Consider the following 21,220-nt stretch of genomic DNA (forward strand, 5'->3'; position numbering starts at 1 on the left):
TTATGCTCACGTTTACTGAAAGCTGTAGGGCCTATGCAAATATGATGGCATTAATACAATAAAAACTGTGTTTATATTTGTTAAAATTTGTTTATGGTGGCTATTCCATAAACATTAGTAAATGAATAAGTGATTATGTTGAAATGCATTGTCACGTTTTGATCTGTGACCAGTTCTTAACACAAACAGTTCTTGAAATATTTATGTGAGAATGCTCCTTCCATACAAATGGCTAGATCAGTCAGGATTTCCCCTTCCTGCTATCGTTGCTCATGAGACTTTTGTTCTCTCTAATTGCTGACATTGAGGATTTTTTTTTTTTTTTTTTTTTTTTTTTTTTGACAGAGTCTCACTCTGTTGCCCAGGCTAGAGTGAGTGCCGTGGCGTCAGCCTAGCTCACAGCAACCTCAAACTCCTGAGCTCAAGCGATCCTCCTGTCTCAGCCTCCCGAGTAGCTGGGACTACAGGCATGTGCCACCATGCCCGGCTAATTTTTTCTATATATATTTTTAGCTGTCCATATAATTTCTTTCTATTTTTAGTAGAGATGGGGTCTCGCTCTTGCTCAGGCTGGTCTCGAACTCCTGAGCTCAAACGATCCGCCCACCTCGGCCTCCCAGAGTGCTAGGATTACAGGCGTGAGCCACCGCGCCCGTCCGACATTGAGGATTTTTATTTCCACTTTCACTCAGATTGTACCTACTTTTTTCTTTAGCTTACTGTTCAGATGGTTGACTGAAAAACCTCTGGGACTTGGTCATGATCCTCAACTGTACTCAGTCTCCTTCGTGGGAGAAACAAATTTTGTTGGGAACCAGGAAAAATGAGTGTGCCTGTGTTAGGCTGTGGGTCCCTTAGCCACTTATTTCCTGGGTCTTCCTATTTTTGCTCCCCTGTTCTCACCCCTCAAATTCTGGTGGCATACTGCTTAGTGTTTGCAGTTTGGGGGCTAGATCAGTGTGCTGAAGGTAACTTTCTTTATAGTCTGAATAGAAACTAAAGCCTGGATGTATAATCCTGAAGTTTGAAAGAACACTCTGGTCTTGAGTTTTGTGAGTTATAGGAGACTGAAATTTGTTTGTGCCAACTGTTTTCAATCAGCCAAATCGGAAAGTTAGTGGATATCTTAAATTTCTTCTTTACTATTCCCCACATTTTGTTAATTACCACGTACTCTTAAATATTTCTCAAAGCCCTCTCTGCTTCTCTAAATTGCTGTGTCTTAGCGTGAGGGGAAAAAACACACCCAAAGTGTTTTTTTGTTCTCTTACTCAACACAGCAACAATTAACACATGAGACTTCTGTGAGCAGATGAGGGGGTTCCCCACACACCAAGCAAGCATTCAGTTGTGTGGCAGCCACCAGCTGGGTGTCCTTCAGTTCCAACACTGTCCACCTGGAGATGTGTCACATCCTACAAGTTGAGGGCTCCGTCCTAAAAGACCCCCCCCTTCCCACTTCCAGTGCCAGTGGCAAGCCCCAGGTTATTTTGCTTGTGCCTCTGACCAACTGGCTGTAAATCAGGGATCCCATGACCCCCTCCTTGGCTTCAACTGATTTGCTAGAGCGGCTCGCAGAACTTACGGAAACACATTTACCAGTTTGTATCAAGGGTATTACAAAGGATACAAGTGAAGATATGTGCAGGGTAAGGTATGGGAGAAGGGAGGCAGAGCTTCCGTGCCTTCCCCAGGCACGCCACCCTCCAGGAACCTCCATGTGTTCAGCTATGTGGACTCTCTCTGAACCCAGTCATTTTGGGTTTTTATGGAGACTTCATTACGTAGGCGAAATTGACAACCATGTAGAAATACGACTGGACAAAAAGGGTATGATCTAACACTAATAGACCGAGTAGGGAAACCCAGTAAGGCCTCTCTGTGCAGCCTTCCTTCCCCCACAGTATGGGGTAAGACCCCTTCTGAAATGAGGATCTTGTGACTCACAAGCAGAAATGTGGTAGAAGTTTAAAATCCTGCCTTGGGCTGGTGAAAGGAGGGAAGGAGAAGGTCAGAGAGAGAGGTTCTTTTTTTTGAGGCCTAAAGTGGCCCAACGTTATTAGAAAAGACTGTAATAACGGTTATGGGAGTTATGAGCCAGGACCCGGATGAAGACCAATGTGTATGATAATACCACAATTAGTTCAATTATGCCCTGTCTGATGTTTCAAATTGTTTAAGGGTCTACTCTCATCTGACCCTTTTCTCTCTTTGTGCCACCATGCTTGGCTAATTATTATTTTTTTTTCTTAGACACAGGGTCTCATTGTGTTGCCCAGGCAGTTCTTGGACTCCTGACCTCAAGTGATCCTTTGGTCTCGGCCTCCCAAAGTGCCGGGATTACAGGCATGAGCCACATGCCTGGCCGCCTCTCTCTATCTGTAGTCTTCAGTCTCTTGCCCTTCTGTCTATCTTCCACACTGCTGCTGAGCGCTGGCTTGCTGAAATTCACATCTGATCACGTGGTTTCTCTAGTTAAAGCTTTTAATGGTTTCCCCTGCGTATAAATGGTTTCTCCTGTGTACAGTGGAGGATGTAAGTTTCTTTTTTTTTTTTTTTTTTGAGACAGAGTCTCACTTTGTTGCCCAGGCTAGAGTGAGTGCCGTGGCGTCAGCCTAGCTCACAGCAACCTCAAACTCCTGAGCTCAAGGGATCCTCCTGTCTCAGCCTCCCGAGTAGTTGGGACTACAGGCATGCACCACCATGCCCGGCTAATTTTTTCTATATATATTTTTAGCTGTCCATATAATTTCTTTTCTATTTTTAGTAGAGATGGGGTCTCGCTCTTGCTCAGGCTGGTCTCGAACTCCTGAGCTCAAACGATCCGCCCACCTCGGCCTCCCAGAGTGCTAGGATTACAGGCGTGAGCCACCGCGCCCAGCCAGGATGTAAGTTTCTTAGCATGACACATGAGTCCCTCCATGATCTGGCCTATGTCCACCTCTCTAGCTACTCTTCGGTCCCTTACTGCTTATGTAAGCTACCCAAACAGGTTTTGTTATTATACTTCTGCATTTTTGCAGTACTCTTTTATTGTCTGTGTTGTCTTTTCACTTTATCTTTAGTCTAGTTAATTCATCCTAATCCTTTAATATTCTGCTTAAACATTCCCTCTGTTAAGTTGTTCAGACTTTTCCAGCCAGCATGCTTACTTTTTTCTGAGGGTTATCAAATACCTTGTATATGCCTCTCCTGTGATGCATATCATACCATATTTATAGTTATTTGTTTATATGTCTGTCACCTTCATGCCTTGGGAACAGTAACCATATCTCATTCATTCACCTGGCTTTGTGCCTGCCACATGCTAGGTGCTCGGTAAGTGGCTATTGAATAAATTAATAAATGACTCTGGAAACTAACTGTGGCTACTAGGTATTAGTGATCCTGTAAACTGAGATAGGAAAAGTGGGAGGACAAGCAAGTTTGGGGCAAGTATTTAGGTCTTGTTGAATTTTAACTCTCATATGACATCCAGGAAGAGATGTACCATTCACTTCTTATGTACTTGTTATTTACTCATACTATAAATATTATGGACCCAACAAGATTTTTTTGTAGATATAGACAAGATTTTTCTAAAATTTACATGGAAAGGCAATGAAAAAGAAGAATAAGTTGTGAGAAATCAATCTCCCCAATTTCATTCTTCTTATATAGCTACAGTAATCAAGACTGTGGTATGGACGTAGATACAGACACAGATCAGTGGAACGGAAAGAGAACTCTGAAATAGGCCCACATAAATATGCCCAACTAATTTTTATCAAAGGCGCAAAACAATTCAGTGGAGGTAGACACCTTTTTCAGCAAATGGTTGTATAGCAATTGGACATTTATATGCCAAATAAGTAAATAAACCTTAGTATATGTCTTATACCTTATATGTACAAAAAGTAACTCAAAATGGATCACAGACCAAAATGTAAAAAATGTTAAACTATAAAACTTTAGGAATAAAACATAGAAGAAAATCTTTGGGAGGTAGGGCTAGGCAAAGATTTTTTTGACTTGACACCAAAAGAAGAATCCATAGAGGAAAAACTGATTAAACTTCATCAAAATTACATATTTTTGCTCTGTGGTAGACCCTGTTGAAAGGATGAAAAGACAAGCTAGAGAGTGCAAGAAACTATTTGCAAACATATTTAAACATATCTAACAAATAACTACTAATAGTATCTACAATATGTAAGAACTCTTAAAACTCATCAGTATAGGAGCAATCCAGTTAGAAGATGGGCAAAAGATGTGAACAATCATTTCACTGAAGAGGATACACATATAGCCAATGAGCACTTAAACAGATGTTCAACATCTTTACCCATTAGGGAAATGCAAATTAAAACAACAATAAGATGCTAGTACACACCTATCAGAAAAGCTAAAATAAATAGTTACAACACTGAATACTAGCAAGGATGTCAAGAAACTGAATCACTCATGCATTGTTGGTAGAAATGTAAAATGGTTCAACCACTCTGGAAAACAGTTTGGCAGCTTCTTAAAAAACTAAACATGTGACTACTATATGACCCAACTGTTTCACTCCTCAGCATTTGTCCCAGAGAAATGAATAGTTAAGTTCACTCAAAAATTTGTAGATGGATATCTCTAGCAGCTTTATGCATAGTTGGCAAAACCTAGAAAAAAACCAGTTCTTTGGTGGTTAAACTGTGGTACATCTGTATCATAGAAGGGAAGGAGCTATTGTTACACACATTAACCCAGATGAATCTCCAAAGAGTTGTGCTGAGAACAAAGAGCTAGTCCCAGAAAGTAATGTATGGTTTCATTTATGTAATATTCTTAAAGTGGCGATATGGTGGAAATAGAAAACAGATTACGGGTCGCCAGGGGTTAAGGAGGGGATGGTGCGCTGGAGAGCGGTGACTGGCTGTGAAAGGGCAGCAGGACAGACTCCTGCGGTGATGGAATGTTGTGTATCTTGACTGTATCAGTGTCGGTGTCCTGATTGTGATGTCATACTAGAGTTTTGCAAGATGTTACTAACAGTAGAAACTGGGTACAGGATTTCTCTGTGTTATTTATTATTAATACAACATTAAAAACTACAATTGTGTAAAAATAAAAAGCTTAGTTAAAAAAACTGAACACATAATATGTCAGATATTTTGCTAACCACTGACTATGCATACTGCATATCCAGCCAGAATGTGGAGCCAGAATTGACACATTGTGAGATCTCATGACACATTCTAGAATGGCAGACAGATGTTAAGTAAATAATCACGTACCTATGATATTACAACTGTGATAAGTGCTGTAAAAGAGAGCTATAAGAACTAGTAATGAGAAAATATGATCTAGTCAGGAAAGATTTGACCCACGTAGTGAGTAGGTCAGAGGCCTTCCATATTAGCTGCGTGATTTAAACTCTGTTTCCTCTTCTGTTAAATGGGGAAAATAATAGTACCTAAGCTTTAGGGTTATTATATTTAATAGAAATATTAAATGAATGAACTTGTAAAGTGCTTAGGATAGTGGCTAGCATATAGTAAGCTCTGTTTAAGAGTTTGTTAAATAAATTTTAAAGAGGGATATTTGATTTAGGACCTAAAGAATGAGTAGGAAAGTTAATTAGATAAAGAGTAGCAGATAATGTTTGTTCCAGGCAGAGGGAGCAACAAAGGCCTGGGGGTGGGGACGTGGGGGGAGCAGGAGGCAGTAAGGAGTCCGGTAGGACTGAGAGATTGAAAGATCAGTGAGTCTGCCAGAAGTATACACTGAAAAATGAAGCTGGGGAACTAGGCAGGGGCTAGGCTGCATAGGGTTTTGTCTGCTGTGTTAGAGTTTGTCTCCTAAGGGTGGCAGGAAATGATGAAAAGATTTCCCCATGGTGTGGGGAGAGATTATGATCAGATTACTTTTTCAAAAAAACTGTGCTAGCTGCATTGTGGAGATCAGATTAGAGGGGAGCAAGATGGTTACATATAGATCATGTAGGAATGTATTGCAGCAAACCAGGCTTCATCCTTGCAAATTCTCATAGTTTATTTCTAATCTTCGTAAATCTACATGAATATATTTGCAAGCTACTGTGTATCTATTACAGTGTTTTGAAATGGTTTTAAATATATTTTTTGACAATTACAATGAAAAAGTTATGTTTGCATTTTTTTAATAGGCAAAATTTCAGCTGCTGTGTTATGGTTTAAATAGCCTTTTGTGAACAAACCTGGAAATTGGGTTTAGAACCTAAAAAGATTTAACATTGGTATTCAGATTTTCTTCTGTTATATTTACTTTATGCTACCCTAGAGATCTGAGTACTATATAGCAGTGCCATTCAAAAAGATATTTGTGGCCGGGCGTGGTGGCTCACGCCTGTAATCCTAGCACTCTGGGAGGCCGAGGCGGGTGGATCGCTCGAGGTCAGGAGTTCGAGACCAGCCTGAGCAAGAGCGAGACCCCGTCTCTACTAAAAATAGAAAGAAATTATATGGCCAACTAAAATATATATATAGAAAAAATTAGCCGGGCATGGTGGCGCATGCCTGTAGTCCCAGCTACTCGGGAGGCTGAGGCAGTAGGATCGCTTGAGCCCAGGAGTTTGAGGTTGCTGTGAGCTAGGCTGACACCACGGCACTCACTCTAGCCCGGGCAACAGAGTGAGACTCTGTCTCAAAAAAAAAAAAAAAAAAAAAAAAAAAGATATTTGTGCTGCAGGTGTGAGTCACATATGTAATTTAAAACTTTTTGGTGGCCACATTAAAAAGGTAAAAAGGAAGTGGTGAAATTCATTTTAATATATTTTATTTAATGTAATATATCTAAAACATTTTAACATGTAATCAATATAAAATTATTAATAAAATATATGACATTTTTTCATATTAAGTCTTAGAAATACAGTAGGTATTTTACCCTTAGAGCACATCTCAATTGGGACCAGCCGTGTTTTGAGGGCTTAATAGCCATATATAGCTAGTGCTGCTGCATCAGACAGCATGGTTCTGTAGCTCTCTGGGTTAATAAGAGGAATGGTTTTTTTCTGATCAAATTTATAGAACTGGAAACCCATGCAGCCCAGAGTTTAATTAGCTTATTTGGAACAGAGTTGCATGCTTTTGTTATAAAGATCTGGAGTATAGATGTCTGAGAGGTGTTATGAAATTAATTTTTTTAACAGTTTGAAAGAGTTAAATCTCCAGTTATCACTTATGATTTTTTGAGGGACTTTTAGGGAAGAAATGGAAGAGTATAGGTCCTAGTACATAGAAAAGTTTAATTTTTTTAGAGAGATTTCTCAATGCTATGTAGCCTCTAGCCATTGTTCACTAAAGTATGTTATGTATTAAACACTTCTTCTCTGATCATGTAAAGAAATGAAGAATAGAGTTTCTATATTCTTTGCAAAATCTTAGCATACATGCTTTGATACGTCAAAATTAAAATGATTCTTTCTTTTTTTTTTTTTTTTGAGACAGAGTCTCACTCTGTTGCCCGGGCTAGAGTGAGTGCCTTGGCATCATCCTAGCTCACAGCAACCTCAAACTCCTGGACCCAAGCAATCCTCCTGCCTCAGCCTCCCTAGTAGCTGGGACTACAGGCATGCGCCACCATGCCTGGCTAATTTTTTCCTATATATATTTTTAGCTGTCCATATAATTTCTTTCTATTTTTAGTAGAGACGGGATCTCGCTCTTGCTCAGGCTGGTCTTGAACTCCTGAGCTCAAACGATCCGTCTGCCTCGGCCTCCCAGAGTGCTAGGATTACAGGCGTGAGCCACCGCACCCGGCTGATTCTTTCCTTTTTTTTTTTTTTAAATAGTGACAGGGTCTCGCCATGTGCCCAGGTTGGTCTCAACCTCGTAGGGTCAAGTGATCCTCCTGCATCAGCCTCTTGAGTAGCTGGGACTACAGGTGCATGCCACCAAATTTAAATGATTCTTGAACTATTAATGTTTATTTTTTTAAAATGCCTTTTGCTTACTTGCTGAAAGGCCACAATATTTAATTTTGGTTGCCTCTATGGAACTGCAGAATTCTTAGTGTGGACAGTTATTTTCATACTTTTCTGTTTTAATATTTAACTTAGATATAAAACTCTCTGTTCAACATACTCTTACAAATCTCAGTATAAGAGGCCATCTTTAGTAGAGATAACTATAAAACATTCCTAAAGTTGCAAAGCAGTAAATATTTAAGTTTTTCTTTGAAATTTATGTGCTAGTTTTAGTTATTTCCCCCAAGACCAGTTTAATACTATTATAGAAAGGATTCATTTATTGAAAATTGAATAGACTGGGCACAGTGCCTCACACCTATAATCCTGGCCCTTTGGGAGGCCAAAGTGGGTAGATCACTGGCGGCCAGGAGTTTGAGACCAGCCTGGGCAAACATTGAGACCCCACTACAAAAGATTTAAAAAATTAGCCGGGTATGGTGGCACTAGTCCCAGGTCTACTGGGGAGGCTGAAGCAGGAGGATCACTTGAGGCCCCGAGTTTAAGGCTGTAGTTTGCTATGAACGCACCATTGCACTCCAGGCTTGGCAGAGAGTGAGGCACCATCTCATAAGAGAGAGAGGGAGGGAGGGAGGTAGAGGGAGAAGACAAAGAGAGAAAAGAAAGGAAAGAAAGAAAACTGAACACATTTCTCTTTTTGACCTCATTGATTGAATAAACAGTTTGACATTTATTGTCCATTCAACATACCAGTCATTATGTCACATGCTGAGAATAGAGCCATGCTCCTAAGGAGCTCTCAAAACTTCACCTTTTTCAAAGTGATCTTTAAGTTAGGAAGTTTATATATCAAATCTGTTTAAAAGATAGTTGTCATCAGTAATATTCTATTTTTCTGAAAAGGAGCAACAAAAATTGTATAAATAATTTTTTATTATTTAAAGCTCAGATTATTTTTCCATGTGCAGAAGGAAAATTTACTGAGGACAAGTGATTGTCTTAAAACACTCCCAAGTCTTCTAGAATTGGAGTAAGCTTACTTGTATTCTTTATCTTCCATGTTCCGTGTGTGCTTACTATGACTTGTCTCGTAAGTCTCATTTTACAAGGCTTACTGGTTGACTGCTTTTACGATTGTATCTTTCAAGTCTCACACATGCACCTTTTAAGTCTATTACTAATGTCATCACATTTATGTTGAACTCTTATTTTGATGTTGAACAAGTAAGTAGATGTATTTAAAAATCAAACTATTTAGAAGTAATATTGATTTAAAAATACACAGAGTAAGAACAATGGAAATATATGCTTATTTGAAATTCTCATTGTGACAATTGTCACTTATTATTGTTTTTTCATTGGCTAATGTTTGACCATAGGCTTTGAAGATTTAAATTTTAAAATGATGAAAGGAGAATGAAAATATTTAAAATTATTTTTTTAATTGCAGTATTTATTTTTAAAATTAGGATGTACTTGCATCTGATAAAATATTCAGAAGGGACAGTCTCTCCCTCACACCTGGTACTTGAGCCATATTGTTCCCTTCCCTTCAGGCAACTTTCTTGGAAATCCCTCCTGAGATAGTCTATGCATTCATAAACAGTTGTGCACTGTATTTTTTCCTCTGCTTCCCTTCCCCCGTTTTTGTGGGGGAAAAACTCCACATATATTATAGCATACTATAAACATTTCTCTGTACTATACATTTTTTAACTTACTAATTGATCTTAGAGAATCTTTTCTACCACGACCTGAAGGAATTCATTTTTTGTATAGCTGTATAATGAGAATAAAATTATTAAATCACCCCCAAAATACTTAACATAATAGATATAGCTATTGTTACAGTGAATGAAATTTCTTTTAAATACAGAGATCATAACTTTCCTTTTGTGATGTTAAGCTAGATGGTTTTTATTATATGTTTGGAAAATGTTAAAACCATTCCCGCCCTCCTTTTTCTTCCAGATAATCAGACAGCTAAATGGAGTCTGAGCAGCTGTTCCATAGAGGCTACTATAGAAACAGCTACAACAGTATAACCAGTGCGAGTAGTGATGAGGAACTTTTAGATGGAGCAGGTGTTATTATGGACTTTCAAACTTCCGAAGATGACAATTTGTTAGATGGTGACACTGTAGTTGGTAAGTTTGGTATTACAATGTTTATAGTCATGAATATCTACTAATAAATATGTACATTGTTTTATTGAGGTTGAGTTTTTTGATAACATTTAAAAAGAATTGAGGTGAAATTTACATATAGCATAAACTTTTTTTTTTTTCTGAGACAGAGTCTCACTCTGTCACCCTGAGTAGACTGCCGTGACCTCAGCCTAGCTCACTGCAACCTCAAACTCCCGGGCTCAAGTGATCCTCCTGCCTTAGCCTCCCAAGTAGCTGGGACTATGGGCGCATGCCATGATGCCTGGTTAATTTTTGCATTTTTAGTAGAGATGGGTCTTGCTCTTGTTGAGTCTGGTCTCGAACTCCTGAGCTCAAGCGATCCTCCTGCCTCGGCCTCCCAGAGTGCTAGGATTACAGGCGTGGGCCACCATGCCCGGCCAGCATAAACTTAGCCATTGTAAAGCAGCAGTTCCCCAACCTTTTTGGCACCAGGGACTGGTTTCATGGAAGACAATTTTTTCCACGGACTGGGATTGCAGATGGTTTCAGGATGATTCAGGCATATTACATTTATTAAGCAGTCAAACCTCTCTGCTAGTGATAATCTGTATTTGTAGCCGCTTTCCAGCACTCGCATCACTGCCTCAGATCCACCTCAGATCATCAGGCATTAGATTCTCATAAGGAGCCACAACTTAGATCCCTCACGTGGCAGTCTACATGGGGTCTGCACTCCTATAAAACTCTAAAGCCCCTGCTGATCTGACAGGAAGTGGAGCTTATGCGGTGATGCCAGCGATGGGGAGCAGCTGTAAACACAGATGAAGCTTCGCTTACTCAACCACCGCTCACCTTCTGCTGTGCTGCCTGGTTCCTAACAGGCCACAGCCAGTACCAGTCTGTGGCCCGGGGTTGGGGACCACAGTTGCAAAGTATACAATTCAGTGGCATCTGGCACATTCACAAGTTGTGCAACTGCCACTTCTATCTAGTTTCAAAACATTTTTATCACCCCAAAAGAAAACCCCACATTTGGTAAACTTATAAATTTAAATATAACGTAATACAGAGAGGTATACAATTATCAAATTACAGTGTGGAAACTGATGAGTTTCTACAAAGTGAATGTTCTCATACAACTATTTCTCAATCAAAAAAAAAAAATTTTTACTAATACTTCCAGAATCCTCTCTTGTTCCCCCTTCAGTTAAAGGTAATTATTATTTTGATTTCTGTCTAGATTAGTTTTGCAGGTATTTAATCTTTATATAAATGAAAACATACTGTATATACCCTTTTGTGTCTGGCTTCTTTTATTTATGTTTTGAGATTATCTATGATGTTGCAAATAGCTGTAATTAATTTATTTCCATTGCTGTGTAGTATCCCATTATGTAAACGTACTTCAATTTATTTAGTTATTCTACTCTTGATAGATACTTTGTTTGTGGGTTTTTTTTTTTTTTTCAGATTTTGGCTATTACTAATAGTGCTGGTGTGAATTTTCATGTACATGTGTTTTAGTGCATGTTATGTACACAGTTCTGTATGATTTATACAACACAGTGGAATTGTAGAGTATGTGTATCTCAGCATTATCAAAGACACTTTCAAAGTGGTTGTAGCGTCTATATTTCTACTAGCAGTGTGGCATAGTTCTAGTTGCTCCACATCTTCCCCCATACTTGATGTTATCAGTTTTTAAATTTTTAGCTATTCTAGCGTGGGTGCAATGGTAGTCTCTTATTTTGGTTTTATGTTTACCTGATGGCTTATGAGTTTTAAGTGCCTTTTTGTATGTTTATTGGCTTTTTAGATTGCCTGTTTTGATGTACCTGTTCAGTCGTTTTCCCGATTTCATAGGCGTTCATTATGCATTCTGGTTATGAGTCCTTTCTCAGGTACATATACAGTCTTGCAAATGTCTTTTCTCACTCTGTGGTATGTCTTTTTACTCTCAAAGGAATCTTTAATGAAGATGTCATCAATTCTAGTGAAATCCAGTTAATCTTTTCCTTTTCTGTATTTTTTTGTATTCTGTTTAAGAAATCTTCCCATACCTCAAAGTCACAAAGATATTCTCCTGTTTTCTTCCAGAAGTTTTATTTTTGTGTCATTCACATTTAGATTTATAATCTACCTGGAGTTAAATTTTGTATATGATGTGAGTTTAGGATTCAGATTTGTTTTTTCCCCAAATGAATTTAACTAGTTGACCCTAGTTGACCATTTATTGAAAAAAACCTTCCTTTTTCCAGTGTACTACAGTGACATCTTTGTCATATATGTATATCAAGTGGCTGTTTTTGCATAGGTCTGTTTCTAGACTTTCTGCCATGTTACATTGAAATATTTGTCTATCTTTATGCCAAAACCCAGCATATAGATGAGTGTTCCTTTTTAAATTTATCTTTTATTGACCTATAGCCATTTACATTTAACACAACTACCAATATGTTTGGTTTCAAACCATCCATCTTTCTGATTTCTGTTTGTCACATCTGTTCTTTCCTCTCCCCTTACTTCTGTTCCCTCCAATAACTTGATGGTTATACATTCACTTAGTTTTTGTTCAGTGGGTTACTCTAGAGATTATACCATGTACCCTTGTTTTATTAATTCTATGATTTCGTACTTTTACCACTTCCTGGAAAATGGAAGGACCTCAGAATACTTTCCCTCTTTTTATCCTTTCTGCAGGGTGTCCCAAAGGTCACCATACATACGGAAAATGGGAAACTGTAAATTTTGAAAAATTTTGTAATGAGTATTTTGTAAATAAAAGTACATTTAGCTACAATTTCCCATTTTCCCTGTGTATGGCAACTTTTGGGACACCCTGTGTTTCAATTTTTCATATATTTTAAATTATAAAGACATTGTTTCGTAAGTCAAAGTTTATTTAGATTTAGTCACATCTTTTTCTATTGTTCTTCATTCTATACAGACAGAAGCATTTCCATGTTTCTGTGTGGGTTATTTTTCTGCATGAAGAACTCTCATTAGTATTTGTAAATGACCATCTGCTAGCAATACATTCACTCAGTGTTTGTAAAAGTCTTTTTTCACCTTTATTTTTGTAGTATATTTTTGCAGCTATATTCTAGATTTGTAATTATTTTGTTTGAACACTTCAAAGATGAAGTTTTGTTATTGCATCTTGAAGGACAGTGTTTCTTTTATTTTTTCCCTCTGGCTGGTTTTAAGACTTTTCTTTGTCTTTGGTTTTCAGAAGCTTAACCAGGATATGTCTAAATGTGGCCTTTGCATTTATCTTGACTGGGTTTATTAGAGCTTTCTAAATGCGTGGCTTGCTTTTATTTTCCATCTTCACACAGTTGTGACCAGTGTATTGATTCTCAAATGTTGCTTATGCTATTTTGTCTCTCCTCCTTTTAGGACTCCAATTACATATGTTAGATCTTTTCAATGTGACCCTTATGTCTCATAATCTTTTCTGCATTTTTCATCCTTTTTTCCTTTCCTGTGGATATTTCAGACCACAGGTAATTGGGTAATATCAAGGAGTGTGATAGCTGAATCATATGGTAAGAGTATGTTTAGCTTTGTAAGAAACTGCCAAGCTGTCTTCCAAAGTGGCTGTATCATTTTGCATTCCTATCAGCAATGAATGAGAGCTCCTGTTGCTCCACATTTCTTGCCAGTATCTGGTGTTGTCAGTGTTTTGGATTTTAGCCATTCTAATAGGTGTGTAGTGGTATCTCATTGTTATTTTCTATTGAGATTTGAATTTCATTTATTTTTCAGCTGTAGAATTTCCTTTCATTTATTTTTTACAGATTTCTATACTCTTGGAAAAGTTATACTATCTGCTTTTTTGAGCATATTATTCACTTGTTTAAAGTCCATGTCTGAGAATGCCTATATCTGAATCACCTGTGGGTCTGTTTCTATTGCCTATATTTTGTCTTAGTTTTTGGTCTTTTGTCCCAGACTCCTGGCAGGCTTTGTAATTTTTAATTGACTGCTGGATATTATATACAAAACCTGTAGAATCTCTGGATGGTGTTATCGTCACCAGAGTAAATGTAATTCTTTTTTCTGGTAGAGAGGTGGTCTGGGGGAAATTACATTGATCCTATCAAGGACTGAGAGAATTTAGAGCATGGTTTCAGACTTTCTGATCTATTTTTGGATTACTTTATTTTTAGGACACAGTACATGAGAATTTCAGTAGAAAGCCTAGTGTGTTTACTAAGAGGACTCCTTTTTGGCAGGTGCTAAAATTCAGTTTTTGCCTCCCTGGCACTTTGAGACTGTGGACAGCTGTACCTATCATTTTAGTTTCTTGACCAGTCCATTTTGCTTACTTTCTTAGCCTCTTGCTCATGAAGTTTAGGAATCATAAATATTTTTAGGAGAAAAGTGGCATAGAGTGAACTGTTCTGTCTCTTTCTCTGGATATTGGCCTGTTCAATTCCACCTTGCCTTGGTGGTTCAGAACTTCAGATTTTGTCTCCTTGACCCCACGAGGCTGCCCAAAGCTCCCAATCTTCACTTTCTGCTAGGCCTCTTTGTAACTTTACTCATGAACCAGGAAACGGCTAAAGAGCAAAAATGCTTGAGACCATTGGGTTTTACCTGTCTGTGTTTCACTTCTTCTCACAATGTTGGCACCTCAAGTTCTAGCTGTCTTTGGATGTTCTTTGATTTAAAAAATTACAGTATTTTGCTATTTTTGGTCATTTGCTCTCTTCATCACAGATAGTTTTTTGTTTCCTAATTTTAATGACAAAGTTATAAAACCAGAAAAACACATATATTCGTAATTGAAACATCAGGTGAAATTAATGGCATACCTATTTTTTTCTGTGTTTAAATAGCTCTTTGACCCTTTAGGTGAGGCAGAAAATTAAGGGAAGTAGAAGAACATAGGAGGACCTAGCTCTTTCCGTCTTTCCACACTGCCATCAAGCGTTGGTGATGAACCACATGACTGTCCATCAGTACAACTTAAGAATTATTCTTAGACAGTACTGTCTTCACTTGAAGTAAGAGAAGTTACTGAGATTGACTAATGGGGTGAAAATTGTAGTCGCCACATGTTTAAGCAAATTAACTTTCAACAGTTAAATTATGTTGATAACATGCAACATGCTAGTAAGTTTAAAATTTAGGGCCCTGTATCCTTTTTTACCATGTCTAAAATATTTACTTGTCAGCATCAACGGTGTCTCCTAGGTTTCTGATTGTATATAGACTGAAAGGGAAATGTGAGAGGAACGATAGAGTTGAGAGGGCTCACTCCTAAGTATTTCAATTTTCTACCTATAGATAACCTTTTCAAAAAAAATTTTAGAAATATTAAAATGCAAATGTAAGGTGTCCTGAATTTTTGAAAATCTTGGGGCATATGGTAACTGGGAATGGAATACAGAGATATGACATAGATGTTGTATTCTATTTTCCATATATATCACATCCTGAGCTTCAGAACTCAGAAACAACATTGTACACGAGGCTCAGAGGCAGATTGTCTTGGTCAACGTATTGTAACCCTACTGTCTGTGCTAAAACTTACCTTCTGAGCTATTACTACAAGAAATTCCAGTATTTTCATGGAAATATCTATTGTTAGATTTAGCTTTACTCAAAATGTTTGTAATTTCATTCATCTCATATCCCTCCTGGGTATATACTATCCAGGTATGTTCATAAATACTATTTAAATGGCAAATTTCAGAAGAAGAGGTCTGGCAAAGTAGATGCAGAGTGACCATGCCAGAGGACCGTGCCTCACTCTTAGGGTGAGGACACGTCCTGGAGTGAGGATACATCTCACAATACAGGGTCCAGCCCTTTCTGCTGCAGACACAGAAGCGTGGCATCGATGTTACGAACCTGAGCTGTCCATATTAACGAAGGTTTTAGATCTTCTTAGGTAAAACCATCATGCAAATGTATTTATAGTGAGAAATATGCTAATAATCTACTTTATTACAAAACAGATGTAAAGCAGCTTATAAAGATTAAGAAAATTTAATCATTAACAGAAGTATCTGACAAGGATAAAGCAAAGGAAAAATAAGTTGAAATGATATAAAATGTAGAAATGAGACCAATAAAAAATGTTGCCAATATACTTTCTAAGGGAAGACTATAAGTTTGCCTCTAAGCTTTGTAGCAACAAGTGAATAAGAGAACCTGTTTAGTTAAATGATTCACAGTGTTTACAGGAGGAAAAACTTAACCAGTTGCTCAGCAGATACCCTATTACTAATATTAGAATAAGTTTCTGAGTGCCATTATAAAGTGGTTACTATCTAATATATTAAACAGTGATTTTTAGGAATATAATTGGAGTAAACAGCAGTGAATTTCACAGGGCTTTTATTAGAACATCCATCGTGTCTCCTACTTGAATCACAAGACCTAATTCCACAAAGGCACCACTATTATATGGTTAGGCATTGATTATTTATGATGGTCTGTCAGGGTTCACAGATGTATTTTAGAGTATCTTGGAATAGGTGGACTGTATGGAGAGTTTCAGGAAGTCATCAATGTATATATATTTTTGCTGATGTTTGGTATATATTAGCAGTGATTTTAGAATTATAATAGAACTATGTTATAGTAGAGTATATTATTTACATTTAGCTAGCTTTCCTTAAGCAATAGAACAGCCCAGCTAAACCTAAGACTGAATAGAAGCCACCAGAAGTCCTCTTAATGAGAAGTAAAGGCTGTGTGCATGGGCAAAGACAGGAGTGTTCATTCAAAATGATTTTATATCTACCAGAAGACACAGATAAAGAATAAACAGAGGTCCAAAACTTATAATGCCGTATGACAAGGCCATGATAATTTTAGCTATGATAAATTTTAAAGGAGCGATCACAGACATTAAAGAAAAGTGAAACAAAAGCAAAGTGTTCTCCCAAGTATCCACAGAATGCCTAGCTTTGAAGAATACATGTTGAGTATCACTTACCTGAAATGCTGGGAACTAGAAATGTTTGGGATTTCAGAATGTTTTGGATTTTGGAATATTTGCATTATATAAAATGTCTTGGGGATGGGACCCAAGTCTAAATGTGAAATTCATTTATGTTTTATGTATACTTTATACACATAGCCTAAAGGTAATTTTATAAAATATTGTTAATTTTGTGCATGAAACAGTTAGTATATATTGAACAATCAGTAAACACTGTCACTGTCTCAGCCACCCAAGTGGCTCAAAAGTACCTCTACCTCAGCCATGCATGTGTTGGGGCTGAAAAAAATTCAGATTTTGGAGCATTTTGGATTTCAGAATTTCAGATTAGAGATGCTCAACCTGTATTTCTTCTTAGTATCTTTTAAGGCAGCAGTTCCCAGACTTTTTGTTCTCAAAATCCCTTTCTACTATTAATATTCAAAAATTATTGGAGACCCTAACAAGCTTTTTAAATATTTATTTATTTATGCATGCGTGCTCTGTCACTCGGGATGGAGTGCAGTGGCATGATCATAGCTCTCTGCGGCCTCCAACCCCTGGGCACAAGCCGTCCTCTTACCTCGGTCTCCCAAATAGCTAGGACTATGGTCATGCACCACCGCACCCACCTTTTTTTTTTTATTATTATTTTTTGTAGAGACAGGGTCTTACTGTGTTGCTCAGGCTGGTCTCGAACTCCTGGCCTTGGGTGATCCTGCTGCCTTGGCCTCCGAAAGCGCTGGGATTTTAGGCATGAGCCGTAGCACTCAGCCTATTACAGTTATCAATATTTACCATATTATAAATTAAAATAGAACCTTATCACTTCATTTAAAAATAGCAATAATAAACTCATGTTGTAACAATAAGATTTTAATGAAAAAATAGCTATATTTTCCAAAAATAAATTTAGTGAGAAGGTGGCAGTTGTTTTGTATTTTTGTAAATGTCTCTAATATCTGGCTTAATAGAAACCGCTAGAGTCTCATACATGCTTCAATCTATTATGATATGTTGTTTTGGTCAAAATAGATAATAAAATTCAGCCTTATACCAAAATATAGTTAGAAAAGGAAGAAATAATTTAATAGCCTTTCAGATCATTGTGGATATTCTTCTTTGATACTATACCAAAACCTGACAAATGGTAATTTCTTAAAGGTTAATTGCAATGTGGAAAGTGTATTAATGAATATTTTGTGCTATGTTAAGTTAAAATCCATTGGCCTATCTTGCACTTTGAATGGATCTATTACCCATGCATTTTTTTGTAATGTCGTACATTAGCCATTTGGAAAATTGATTCACTGATGCATCGGTTTGCTAGGGCTGCCATAACAAGGTACCATAGACGGGTAGCTCAAACATCAGATTTATTTTCTCACAGCTCTTGAGTTGGCAGAGTTGGTTTCTTCTGAGGTCTCTCTCGTTGGCTTGTAGATGGCTGTCTTATCCCTGTGTCCTCCCATGGTCTTTCCTTCCTATGTGTATTTTGCCCTAATCCCTTTTTTTTTTTTTTTTTTTTTTTTTTTTTTTTTTTTTTTTTTTTTTTTTTTTTTTTTTTTTTTTTTTTTTTTTTTGTTGAGACAGAGTCTCACTTTGTTGCCCAGGCTAGAGTGAGTGCCGTGGCGTCAGCTTAGCTCACAGCAACCTCAAACTCCTGGGCTTAAGCGATCCTACTGCCTCAGCCTCCCGAGTAGCTGGGACTACAGGCATGCGCCACTATGCCCGGCTAATTTTTTCTATATAGATTTTTAGGTGTCCATATAATGTCTTTCTATTTTTAGTAGAGACGGGGTCTCGCTCAGGCTGGTCTCGAACTCTTGACCTTGAGCAATCCACCCGCCTCGGCCTCCCAGAGTGCTAGGATTACAGGCGTGAGCCACCGCGCCCGGCCCCTAATCCCTTTTTATAAGGAGACCAATCATATTGAATTAGCCCCCCACACCCACCACATCATTTAACTTTAATTACCTAATTTGTACCTTATCTCTAAATATGGTCCTATTCTAAGGTAAAGGAGTTAGGACTTTAGTGTGCAAATTTTGGACAAACACTAGTCAGCTCATAACAGCTGATCTATGCAGAGTGTACATTTCATTACACAAAATCAAAAAGTCACATCTTTTGCTAGATGTGCCACCAATCCCATCAGAAAAGTCTTTAACTGTTGGGAAGCTGTCTGGCTCACAATGGTGAATACAAGTTTTCCAAAATTTAATTTTTGCTTGAGAACTCAAATTTTATTATTAACAAATACTATGAGTTGCCTTACTTGAAAAAACCGGCTCACTTGATTCATGTTGAGAAAACGTCTGGCAGATTCTGAGGTTAGAGTGTCAGTTGTTCTTTCAGATAAAAATGGTGTCCCATGAAAAAAGTTCAGCTTATAATGCAAACATTCAGACAAGTGCTTTTCCTTAAGACAGAACCATTGTGCAGTATAAGCAAAAGCATTCTATGTATTCTTCCCACTGTTAGAGTATCAAAAGGATGTATACTCAAGAGTTGCAATTTTGTAAAATGAATACCATTTACTGTTTTATCAAGGACTTTTGGGAGTGAAACGGGCTTTTCTTTTCCATAAGTACATGGCGGTGAAAAATACAATGAATTCCAGAACATTATGATGCACTGCTTAGATTTATGATAGGTAAAGCTATTTTACCCACTGCTGCTTTTGTGCTGTGAAAGAAAAGTCAATACAATGAAAAAAAGAAAGAATGTTGTGGTCTGCTGAGCAGTCCCTCCCTCCCAACCACACCCTAAGTCCTGGACCCTGTAAATATGTTACCTTATATGATAAAAGGGACTTTGTGGTTGTGATTAAAGATCTTGAAATGGAGAGATTATCCTGGATCATATGGTGGCCCCAGTGTAATCACAAGGGTCCCTAAAAGAGGGAGGCAGGAAGATCTGTCTGTAGCAGCAGACAGACAGTGGAAACGAGGTTGAAGTGATTTGAGGGAAAGGCTGTAAGCTGAGGAACGAAGTGGCCTTTAGAAGCTGGAAAAGGCAAGGAAACAGATTCTACCCCAAATCCCCCAGAAGGGACACAGCCCTGCTGACACCTTAATCTTAGACTTCTGATCTTCAGAACTGTAAGAGAATAAATTTATTTTCTTTTAAGCTACTAAATTTGTTTATTACCAAAGCAATAGGAAAACGATACAAATGTCTTAGTATTATTTATTGAAAATGTTTTTAACCTCACAGACCCTCTGAAAATTAGATTTTGGGGATCTGTAGGGGATCTATGGGCCATACTTGACCACACTTTTGAGAATGTTGTTTTAAGTTGCCCGGTGCATGCTGGGCTACTAAATAGGTGACTTGCTATGTTCTGTTACAGACTGTAAGAGTGGAGGGTTTATATAAAAAGGGTAAAATCTGCATATATATATATCTCCATTCCAGTTTTCTTCAAATGTTATACACACACAGAAAAAAAGTTGGAGAGAAATATACCAAATAATGGTTGTTCTCTTGGTGATCGAATTTGGGTACTTTTTATTTTTCTTTACACTGTTCTGTGTTTTCCAAATCGTCAACAGTTTGGCTGCAGAATTATAAAACTGAAGCTCAACTTCCAGGTCATTATAAGGTATATTTGTCAATGTAGGAGGATAGAACAAATTTTATTAATGTTTTTTAAGCTTGATTTATAACTTTACATATTCAGTCATATGGTAAATGGGCCTTCTGTTGTACTGTTGCCCTGGGCCTTGTAAATGTTAGGTTTGGGCTTGTGCCTGGCTGCCATTTCTTTAGGTACCTTGTGCATAATCCTTTGCCTATACGAGCAATTATTACTGTACTTTGCTTCTTAAGTTAGTCCTCAGTCCCTTTAGAAAGTCATACCTTACTTCTCAAGTTGGAGTTAAGGGCCCCTCCTATGTAGTAAACTGTGTTGCTTCTATTGTGTTTGCTTTCTTGACTTTATTGTTATGTCTTGTTTGTTTATAGCCTGTCCTCCTTGATTAAGCTATGCCCTTTTTTAGTAAAATTATCCTAGTAATTTTTGTTATTTTCCTGTGTACATAGCTCTGTTTAGAGCTGATCCATTATATTTCGATTACATAGTTTAACTCTTTTTTTTTTGAGACAGAGTCTCACTCTGTTGCCTGGGTTAGAGTGCCATGGTGTCAGCTTAGCTCACAGCAACCTCAAATTCCTGTACTCAAGCAATCCTTCTGCCTCAGCCTCACGAGTAGCTGG

General features: G+C 37.7%; 1 protein-coding gene across 2 annotated transcripts in view; it reads left to right on the plus strand.

Moving 5' to 3' along the window:
• The window catches only part of CLCN3 (chloride voltage-gated channel 3), an 88,695-nt gene that overhangs the window by 5,042 nt on the left and 62,433 nt on the right, over positions 1-21,220 (plus strand). For both annotated transcript variants that reach the window (XM_069492900.1, XM_069492901.1), the window contains exon 2: positions 9,902-10,077. In XM_069492900.1, the coding sequence (XP_069349001.1) occupies positions 9,918-10,077 (160 nt within the window). In that variant the 5' untranslated portion in view covers positions 9,902-9,917. The remainder of the gene's footprint in view (positions 1-9,901; positions 10,078-21,220) is intronic.

The sequence above is a fragment of the Eulemur rufifrons genome, chromosome 18 (genome assembly GCF_041146395.1).
Source record: "Eulemur rufifrons isolate Redbay chromosome 18, OSU_ERuf_1, whole genome shotgun sequence".
Lineage (NCBI taxonomy): Eukaryota > Metazoa > Chordata > Mammalia > Primates > Lemuridae > Eulemur > Eulemur rufifrons.